We start from the raw sequence: 10,811 nt of genomic DNA, 5'->3' as shown, positions 1-10,811 counted from the left end.
CCAGTTGGCTTGGGGCCAATGCCGTTGGTTCCTGTCATTGTCCCTGTTCCTCTTGCCCAGCATCCATGCAAGGGTTCACGGGATCTGCAGGGGGGCTTCTCAGTGCTACTGTGTGGAGTCTCGTCATCAACTAATGCCCTCCCCCTTGCCTCTGTTTTGCGTTCAACTCTATATCAGCTAAATGCTGAATGCACTCATCTACTATGCCCTGGCTTGTAAGCCCCCTGGTGTGGGTGGGGGCGGGAAGCAGACACTTCAAGTGACCCTGCCCATTGCAGGGAAACTCCCCAGAAGGGAGCGCCAGAAAGGGAAGAAAAGTAGCAGCAGCTCATAGTGGCAGCCGGGGTAAAAGGGAAGGATGTTTCCTGCAGAGGAATGACCGCACCAACAGAGGGGCAGGTGCACAAAGAAGGGAAGGGCTAGGGGTGTGTGAGGCTGGTGAGCTGACAGCGAGAACGTGCAGGATTTCTGTCATGCACAAGGTCTCGTTGGCTGGTCAAGCAGTCTGATCTTTTGTTCTAAATGACATGTTTGACAGGAATCACAAGCAAGCCAATTAATTGACTTGGTTCCACTGCTCATTTTCTCATAAATGCACTCCATGCGTGCGTTCATTTTGATATCCGTAGCGTTCAAGTGCTCACTCACTCATTATCGTTTACCTATTATTTATGCATCCTGAGGACTGTTTATCCGGTTCCCTCTGCTAGTGACTGATTGGCTGTCCACAAAAGGGGCTCCGCGGGAAAAAAAACATCGTGCAGTGGCGGGAAGGAGCCACTAGAGGGCGCGCAGAGCACGCGCAAATCGGACGGCGCGTCATGCTCCGCGGCGCGGGAGAGAAAAAATTCCGGGTGCTGCTACTGCCACTTTTCTATCTCTTGCTGCGTTCGTCGGGAAACTGAGGCCCGGACAACAGGCGTAGCTCATCCAGGGTCACCTAATGAGTCAGGAGCCGAACAAGAGAGGAAATGGGGGGATGGGAGACCCGGGATGGGAGGTGTCCACAAAGACATGGACAGAGAAGTCACAAGGTGGGGGGTGGGGGGTGGGGGGTGGGGGCGGCTTCTGCGCAATGCCAGGTGTCCGTGGTAAGGGGACCCGTTGCCCCGCGGAGGATGGGAGGATGGAAGGAGGGGAGGCGACTTCTGCACCCCGAAGCCAGGCGGCACAGCTCCTCAAGCGCCCGCAGTAGCGGGTCCTGCCTTCTGTGGGATTTCTATGGGCAGGGACAGGATCTGCTTGGAGCTGGCATCTCTCCTCCTGGCAGACGTGGCTGCGGGGTGCAGCAGGCGGAACCCCACCGTGGTAAGGACTGGAGGGCTCTGCGCCACCCATACTCCCTCACCGTCGTCTTCCACTCCTTACTTCCAGAGCTAGAAGCGCTGACAGCTACCCCCGACTTCCACCGCACGCCTCAGAAGAGGCTGATGTGAATCAGGCCGGCCCGAATCAAGAGCTCTGGGCTCTGCAGGTGCCGAAACTAGAGCAGCATTTCGCTCTGGTTTGCAGAAGCGGAGTCGAGGAGCCCAGACTGCACACAGGGCAGCTTTCACCTTAGCCCCTGTGCCCCAGCACTCGCGTGGGCTGCCTGTGCCTCATTGAATCTGGATGTGAGTAGTTAAGCTTGTTTGTCTCAGTCCCCGTAAGTCTTTCCTGGTGTCTCACTTGCATGGCCTCTCTCAGGCTCCTAGATCTGCAGGAGGAAGTGCCCCCTGCCCCCGCAGAGCTTGCTTTTATCACCTCTAGTGGATCAGGGCTGAGGGTGGTGTTGTGATTGTCCTTGTCCCACTGCTGCTCTTACATCTGTCCAGCCACACCCTCTCCTCCCTTGATGATGCTCTCTCCTCACCTCCTAGCTGCTCAACTTTCACTCAGGGTTTTATGCCTGCCTGAGGTCTGCTCACCACCTTCTCTGTGGTGTTCAGTGCCATAGTAGTAACTTGCCTAACACATAGTGGTCTCCCACACTGGTGACTTACTGTCTCTGGAAGCCATCTCTGAGGGATCTAAGTCGTCCCCTGGCTGCCCCCACCTCTGCACCCCACCTCCCGCCAACCCCCACGTCCCTCTCTTTACAGGACCTTCCCTTACTGAGATCCCATCTCTTCCCAACCTCAGCTCTCTGCACCAGCTCCTCGCCTCCTGTTCCTCAGAAACTCCTCAGAGTCCTGCCCCCAGTCCCTTCCCACGGTCCTTCCTGCTTCTTCCTTCTGCCCCAGCTGCGAGCCTTGATGCATCCTTCCAGTGGCGCTTCTCTCTGCCCTGAGCTTCCTCTCTGCTGCAAGCCAGATGCAAGCCAGATGCTCTCACTTCTGGGAGAAGGTTCCCTCATCTTACTCCTCCCACTCCCCCTCTCCCCAGCCCCTACCCCTCCACCCTCTAGCTCCTGTGCAGCGGCATTGCTGGAAAGAGGCACCCGCGGAACAGGTGAGCCCCCTCATCGCTGCAGGCCAGTGCAGTGGGACTCAAACACTATCTTGGGGCGTTGGTCACCTCTGTCATCCCCACAGCCCCTCTGAATCCTGAAGCACATCAGGCAGCCCCAGGGGGAACAGCAGAAGACCGTTTTGTCAGGTAGGAATAAACAGCCCAGAAGCCTGGAGAGTCCCCGGGACAGAGCATGTAAAGAAACAGAAGCCAGAGGGATCCACAAAAACACGGACAGAGAAGTCACAAGAGGCAGATGGCTAATGGGCATCTTCCTTCCTTCCTTCCTTCCTTCCTTCCTTCCTTCCTTCCTTCCTTCCTTCCTTCCTTCCTTCCTTCCTTCCTTCCTTCCTTCCTTCCTTCCTTCCTTCCTTCCTCCCTCCCTCCCTCCCTCCCTCCCTCCTCCCTCCCTCCTTCCTCCCTCCCTCCCTCCCTCCCTCCCTCCCTCCCTCCCTCCTTCCTTCCCCTTCCTCTAGCCTGACTCTATGTGGCAGGCACCTCTCTTTCTCTCTCTCTCTCTCTCTCTCTCTCTCTCTCTCTCTCTCTCTCCCCCTCTCCTTTTCTCCTTTTGGGCATTGTGGTTTGCAATATAGATACTGAAAAGTTGTCCTATATATACCTTTACCTACTTCCTTCCTTCCTTCCTCCCTCCCTCCCTCCCTCCTTCCCTCCCTCCTTCCCTCCCTCCTTCCTTCCTTCCTTCCTTCCTTCCTTCCTTCCTTCCTTCCTTCCTTCCTTCCTTCCTTCCTTCCTTCCTTCCTTCCTTCCTTCCTTCCTTCTTTCCCTTCCTTCCTTCCTTCCTTCTTTCCCTTCCTTCCTTCCTTCCTTCCTTCCTTCCTTCCTTCCTTCCTTCCTTCCTTCCTTCCTTCCTTCCTTCCTTCCTTCCTTCCTTCCTTCCTTCCTTCTTCCTTCCTTCCTTCCTTCCTTCCTTCCTTCCTTCCTTCCTTCCTTCCTTCCTTCCTTCCTTCCTTCCTTCCTTCCTTCCTTCTTTCTTCCCTTCTTTCTGAATCACCGTGAGATAGACCTTACAAGAGCTGTTCATTATTAGGTTTCAGTCATACACTGTTCGAATACCTATCCTCCCACCAGCACATGTCCAGCACCAGTGCCCCCAGATTTACTTCCATCAACACCCACCCCTCCTCTAGCCTGACTCTATGTGGCAGGCACCTCTCTTTCTCTCTCTCTCTCTCTCTCTCTCTCTCTCTCTCTCTCTCTCCCCCTCTCCTTTTCTCCTTTTGGGCATTGTGGTTTGCAATATAGATACTGAAAAGTTGTCCTATATATACCTTTACCTACTTTTAACATTCAGCTCTTGTCCAGTATGATCATTTTCAACTATTATTGTCACACTGGTCCCTACTCTGTCTTAGGGCTGGGTCATTTTGGACTGGGCTGGGGAATCTCTTGGAAGTCCTTTCCTTGCCCTCCCATCACCTGGCTCTGAGCAAGCCCAGTAGATGTGGCATTAAGATGAGTCTTGTCTGAAAATACCCTAGAAAAACCAGAATGCTCTAGAATGAAAGAGGATTGAATGTAATTTGGGGACTGAGAGGGGGTACTTAGTGGTAAGAGAGGAGAGTGCCAGAGTGCAGAGCCGGCAGTCTGCAGGGAAGGACATCTCAGCAGCTGTCGGGGGCTCTGAGGCCGGTCCAGGTCTGTCCATTTATCCCTGCAAGGCCAAGTGGACAGAGGGACAGAGGAAGAAAACTGGACATAAAACATCCATATTCTTTTCTATAAACAATTCCTATAGTTAAAGGGGTAAGAAGATTCATTCCTTACCATAATTTAAAATTCATTGCCTATCTTTTTTTTTATTTGCTTCTTCCTCCACAAAAACAACCACCACCACCACCACCACCACCAAACCCCAAAACAAATCTTATGAGATTTTTCCTACATGGATCCTTGAAGTCAGTCACGTATTTAAAACTTTAATTCTTTGCAGGGGGACAGGGTGGGTGGCTGATTGGGTCACACCTGGTGATGCTTGGGCTTACTCCTGGCTCTGCACTAAGGGATCATGCCTGACTGGGCTCAGGGACCAAATGGGATGCTGGGACCGAACCCCAATGGCTGCAGCAAGGGAAGTGCTCTGCCCCGCTATACTATCACTCTGGCCTCTCTTTAGTTCTGTCTTAAAATATATATTTTTTGGTGTTGGTAGTGGTGGTGGGGGAAACACTTGGTGTGCCTTGGAGCTGCTCTTTGTGCTACTCTTGTGCAGGTCACTCCTGGCAGTGCTCAGGGACCTTGAGTTGCTGGGGGGTTGAACTCTGGCCTCCTGAACATAAAGCGTGCACACTGTCCTCTGCACTGTAGCACTGCTGTCCCATTGTTCATCGATTTGCTTGAGTGGGCACCAGTAACGTCTCCATTGTGAGACTTGTTGTTACTGTTTTTGGCATATCGAATACGCCACAGGTAGCTTGCCAGGCTCTCTGAGAGGGACGAAGGAATCAAACCTGGGTTGACTGCATGCAAGGCAAACACCATACCCCCTATCATTCCTTCACACCACAGAGACTGGATCATATCCAAAAGAACAAAAGCAACTGGTGTTGGCGTGGATGTGGGGAGAATGGGACTCTCCTTTACTGCTGGCGGAAATGCCAATTGGTTCAGCCTTTTTGAAAACAATATGAACAATTCTCAAAAAATTAGAAATTGAGCTCCCATTTGACCCAGCAATACCACTCCTGGGAATATATTCTGGAGAGGCAAAAAGGTATAGTAGAAATGACATCTGCATTTGTATGTTCATTGCAGCTCTGTTTACAATAGCCAAAATCTGGAAAAAAACCGGAATGCCCAAAAACAGATGACTGGTTAAAGAAACTTCGGTGCATCTACACAATGGAATACTATGCAGCTGTTAGAAAAGATGAAGTTATGAAATTTGCATGAAAGTGGATCAACATGGAAAGTATCATGTTAAGTGAAATTAATCAGAAAGAGAGAGACAAACATAGAAAGATCGCACTCATCTGTGGAATATAAAGTAACAGAATGGGAGACTAACACCCAAGAGTAGTAGAGGTAAGGACCAGGAGTCTGCCCCACAGGTTGGAAACTGGTCTCACATGCTGTGGGAAAAAGCAGCTGAGATAGAGAAGGAAACACCAAGTAGAGGATGTTGGGAGGACCCATTTGGGTTGAAAAATTTGAGCTGAAAATAGACTATAGACCAAACATGAAGGCCACTCAATACCTCTATTGCAAACTACGACACCCCAAAGGAGAGACAATAAAGGGGAATGCCCTGCCACAGAGGCAGGGTGGGGTGGTGGGGGTTGGGGTGGGGATGGTGGGAGGGATACTGGGAACATTGGTGGAGGAGAATGTGTACTGGTGGAGGGATGGGTAAATGATCACTGTATGACTTAAATGCAAGCACAAAAAGTTCATAAGTTTGTAACTTTACCTCATGGTGATTCACAAATAAAATTTTTTTAAAAAAATGTTATTTGTTTTTGCCAGGACTGGAGCGACAGCAAAGGGGTAGGGCGTTTGCCTTGTGCGTGGCCAACCCAGTTTTGATTGATTTCTTTGTCCCTCTCAGAGATCCCAGCAAGCTACCGAGAGTATTGTGCTCACACAGCAGAACCTAGCAAGCTACTTGTGGCATATTTGATATGCCAAAAACAGTAACAACAAGTCTCACAATGGAGACATTACTGGTACCCGCTTGAGGAAATCAATGAACAAAGGAACAACAGTGCTAGAGTGCCTGTTTTTGCCAACAACTTTCTAAGGCTGTTGTTCCTGCCATTTTTTCAAAGAAAAGATTTATGGATTTGACCATCACAGAATATTTTCACATTTGCTTGTGTTAACTTGTCACTTAAGTGAACTTAAAGAGAAAGGTGGAGTTTTGTTCTGTAAAGGCTTTCTTAGTATTGCTGTTTCTGTGAGAAATGTGAAGCAAGGTTTTGTGTCTTTTCTGGGTTATTGATTCTACATTAGGATATTGGAAATTCCTTTTCTATCCTACCATTGTGATAGTTAAATAGGAAATATCTTTCAACACTGAATACATTATTATCTTGATTAAAATATGCGTCTAAAACATGTAAATTATTTTATTCATCAGTTTCAGAAGTTCCTTGAGTTATTCATATTTCATTTTGGGGAGCATGTTCTGACAGATCTTGCCTATTCTCCCCCTCACTAGTAACTCTTCTGTTATCTTTCTCATTACCTTGTTGCTCATTATCTAGTCAATCAACCATTGGGCCCCAGTTTACTCACTGCTAAATTTGGAGGAGTCTCACAGAACAGTTCCAAGTAGTAAATTTATTGAAGTATTTTAGGATTAGGATTAAGTAAGTATTTTAGGATTCGTTAGGCTTAGAATTAGGAATAAGGCTAGAAAGAGGTGAGGGATTGTAGAGAGTTTAGGTCTGAAGTCTTACTGTGTTCACAATAAAATAGACCAATGAGATATGAATTAGGTTGGGAGGGTTTAGAGACTTAGTTTGCTGTGTTCAGATTTTGAAATGAAAGCTAAGTCTAGGGAGATGTTGAAATTTAGGGAAATTGATCATTTTTTTGGTATCAGTAAAGGTCAGGTTTAAGATTAGGGCTAGGGTTACATAGAGGAATTATGTAGCATTTACATTTTAAGTACTGCTATTTTAGAAGTTAAAAAAGCAAGTGAAGTATTGGGTGATTATAGGTTTTTTCTATGCCTGAATCAGGTTTAGTATACTGATAGGATTAGCATTTGTATTGCCTAAGGGACTTGGTTTAACTTATGTGTGTGTGGGGTTAGGTATTAGTTTCTGTTTTGGACATGTTTAAAACTGAGACTTAAGATACAGGGATATCTTTTTATTAAGGATAAGTATAGCTTTTGGCATCAGAAAATGTCAAGCGTAGCAAGGGCTAGGTTAGGATTAGGTCTAGTGCTAGGGTGAGGGTTAGAGATTGTATAGGGTTTTAGCATTAAGTACTGCAGTTTTTCGGTGTTCAAAAGCAAGCAAAGTATTCAACAATTGTTAAACTGGGGCTAATTGGCTGGTTTATACTTATGCTTTGGTCAGGATTAGTCTCCTGACAGGATTCTCAGTGCAATTTGCCCTTAGGTAGGGTTAGGGTTAGGTTTGGAGGCTTAGATGCCAGCTTTTGCTCTGTTCATACATGAAAAACAAAAGCTAAGTCTAGGGAGGTCTTGACATTTAGAAAATTCTTAATTCTTTGAAATGAAAATTAACTATAAGAACACTAAATTTAGGAAAATCGGTAATTTTTGCACCAGTAAAGTCAGGCTTACTCTTTGTTAGGGTTAGGGATAGGATTAGGGCTGGGGTTAGAGAATACACATGGTTTAAGGTTGAAGTATTTCTGTGTTCCACGATTAAAATGGAAGTTAAGTGTTGGGCAATTGTTGAATTTGGGCTAATGGATAGGTTTTGCCTGTGCCTGGTTCAGGTTTAGTACCATGATAGGATTTAGCCCTGGCCTAGGGTTCCTTTGTGTTCTTAATGTGTTCATCCTTAGGAATGAAGGTAATGTATATGAAGACCATCAAGTTTAGGAAAGTGCTAGTTTTGGGTGTCAAGTAAGTTTAGGCTTACTCTTAGTTAAGGTTAGGAGTTGGATTAGGGTCGAGTTAGGTATAGCGTAGAGTTTAGGAGTGAAATATTGCTGTGTTCAAGATGAAGGGCAGTGAATTATTGGGTGATTGTTAAATATAGGCTAATTAGCAGGCTTATTGCTCTATTTGGGTCAGGCTTAATATCATGATAGATAATTCTCAGTTAAGGTTAAGGTTAGGTTTATGGAGGCTTGATGTGATATTTTTTTCTGAATTTATTTTTAGAAATGAAAGCAAAGTGTAGGAAGATCATTAAATTTATAAAAATTGGGGGCTGGAGGAATAGCACAACGGGTAGGGCGTTTGCCTTGCACGTGGCCAACCCGGGTTCTATTCCCAGCATCCCGTATGGTCCCCTGAGCACCGCCAGGGGGTAATTCCTGAGTTCAGAGCCAGGAGGAACTCCTGTGCATTGCCAGGTGTGACCCAAAAAGCAAAAAAAATTAATAAAAATTGGTAGTTTGGGTGTATCAGTAAAGTCTGATTTCCTGTGAATTTTGATTCAGAGAAGTAATAGGGTTAGGGCTAGGGTGTGCGTAGAGTTTAGGTGTGAAGTATTTCTGTATTTCAAGATAAAAAGTGAAGTACTGGGCAATTGTTAGATTTGGACTAATTGGTAGGTTTGTTGCCTGACTTTGTACATTAGGATTAGCTTTAGACTAGGGTTAGGGTTAGGGTTTTCTCAATGGAGTTTTTAGGTAGCAGATTTTTCTTTTCTATTTGGGTCACACCCAGCGATACTCAGAGGTGACTCCTGGCTGTGTACTCAGGAATCACTCCTGGAGGTGCTCGGGGAACCATATGGGATGCCAGGGATTGAACTCAGGTCGGCTGCGTGCAAGGCAAATGCTCTCCCCGCTGGACTATCGCACCAGCCCCAGGTAGCAGATTTTAAGGTGTTCATTTTTAGAAAAGAAAGATATGTATAGGAAGAACATTCAATTTAGGAAAACTGGTAGCTTTGGGGTATTAGTAAAGTCAGGCTTATAGTTAATTAGAGTTCATAGTATGATTAGGACTAGAGTTAAGTAATGTATAGGGTTTAGGTGTAAAGAACTGCTGTGTTCCAAGATAAAAAGGAAGTGAAATATTGGGTAATTGTCAACTTTGGGCTAATTGGTAGGTTTATTATTCTACATGAGTCAGGCTTAGTATCATAATTGTATTAGCTTAGACTAAGGTTTGGGATATTTTGTGGAGGGTCTAGGTGTTAGTTTTCTGTGATCATTCTTAGAAGTTAAGAATAGGAATACCATTAAATTTTGGAAAATTGGTATTTTGGGGCATCAATAAAAAGTCAGTTTTAATGTGAGTTAGTGTTAAATGTAGGATTAGGGATAGGGTAATTTTTGCTGTGTTTCAAGATAAAAAGAGAATTAAACTATTTATGGGCAATTGTTAAATCTGCGCTAATTGGTAGGTTTATGCGAATTCTTGGTTCAGACTTAGTATCATAATAGGCTTAATCTTGGACTAGGCTTAGGATTCAATTTGTGGAGTTTTATGTGGTATATTTTTCTGTGTTCATCCTTAGAAAGGTATCTTTTTTCTGTATTCATCCTTAATTATAAGAAGATCATTACATAAACTATATATAGTAGAAGGATAATATCCATGACCAGGGCAAACAGGGGTTAGGAGGACTGGACAAAGGTTGGAAATAACCAGAAGTGTGTGTGGGACTGAGGGTAGGTAAGATAGAGAAGAGACCGCTATGACAATAGCTGGGAATGATCATGCTGGATAAGATCTGAGGGTTAAAAGTAGGTAAGGGATATTCTTGTTAACCTTTCAGTATCAATATTGCAAACTACAATGCCCAAAAGGAGAGAGAGAGAGAGAGAGAGAGAGAGAGAGAGAGAGAGAGAGAGAGAGAGAGAGAGAACACCTTTCAAAGAAAAGAGGTAGGCAGGGGTGAGGAGTGGGGGAGTGATGGGAGAGAATCTGGGGACATTGGTGCTGGGAAATGTACATTGGTGGAGAGATGGGTGTTGGAATACTATATGGCTGAAACCCAATTATGAATGGCTATGTAATGCTCTAAAATAATAAATAAAAGCAAAGCAAAGCAAAACAAAACAAAAAAGGTCATTAGAAGTTTGGTTGTTTGGGGCATCAGTATAGTCAGGCTTACTATAAATTAAGGTTAGTGGAAAGATTGGGGCTAGAGTTAAAGTTAGGTAATGTGTAGTATTTGGGTGTGAAGTATTGCTGTGTTCCAAGGTGAAAGCGAAGTATTGAGAGGTTGTTAAATTTGGGTTATTTGGTTAGTTTATTGCTATATTTGGGTCAGGCATAGTATCATGATAGGATATGCCTTGGGCTAAGGTTAGGGATCAGTTTATGGGGATTTCAGAAGGTAGTTTTTTTCTGTGTTCATCCATATAAATGAAAGTATAGAAAGAGCATTAAATTTAGGACACTTTTACTGATGCTATTAACCATAACATTACTTTAAAAATGAAAGCTAAATATAGGAAGGTCATTAAATTTATAAAAATCTTTTGTACATCAACAAAGTAAGGCTTACTAAATGTTAGGGTTAATAGTAGTATTAGGGCTAGGATTTGGGTCAGGTAAAGTGTAGGGTTTAGGTGTGAAGTATTGCTGTTTTCTCAGTTGACAGAGGAAGTGAAGAACTGGGCAGTTGTCAAATTTGGGCAAATTGGAAGGTTTATGCTTTTGCATATTTCAGGCTTTGTATCATGATAGCAGTAGCCTTTAGGTTTGTGTAGGATTCAGGTAGTAGTTTTCTCAGGGATCATTTGTAGAAATAAAA

General features: G+C 45.1%; 1 protein-coding gene across 1 annotated transcript; it reads left to right on the top strand.

Moving 5' to 3' along the window:
* Positions 1-1,109: 1,109 nt before the first annotated feature.
* LOC129399860 (uncharacterized) lies at positions 1,110-8,276 on the top strand. Its single transcript, XM_055121238.1, has 5 exons — positions 1,110-1,308; positions 1,513-1,613; positions 2,082-2,430; positions 7,936-7,996; positions 8,258-8,276. Exons 1-5 carry the CDS (start codon positions 1,119-1,121, stop codon positions 8,274-8,276), a joined length of 720 nt encoding a protein of 239 aa, XP_054977213.1. The 5' UTR covers positions 1,110-1,118.
* Positions 8,277-10,811: the final 2,535 nt, after the last annotated feature.

The sequence above is a fragment of the Sorex araneus genome, chromosome X (assembly GCF_027595985.1).
Source record: "Sorex araneus isolate mSorAra2 chromosome X, mSorAra2.pri, whole genome shotgun sequence".
NCBI classification, from domain to species: domain Eukaryota; kingdom Metazoa; phylum Chordata; class Mammalia; order Eulipotyphla; family Soricidae; genus Sorex; species Sorex araneus.
Note: the sequence above shows the minus strand (reverse complement) of the source record. Positions and strands in the feature narration are given on the sequence as shown.

Bases quoted from the DNA above. Each gene is read 5' to 3' on its own strand.
- LOC129399860 (XM_055121238.1), top strand. From the start codon at position 1,119: ATGGGAGGATGGAAGGAGGGGAGGCGACTTCTGCACCCCGAAGCCAGG. The intron at 1,614-2,081 runs GTGAGTAGTTAA...CTCTCTTTACAG, and splicing joins GTGCCTCATTGAATCTGGAT to GACCTTCCCTTACTGAGATC. The intron at 2,431-7,935 runs GTGAGCCCCCTC...GTTCATCCTTAG, and splicing joins AAGAGGCACCCGCGGAACAG to GAATGAAGGTAATGTATATG.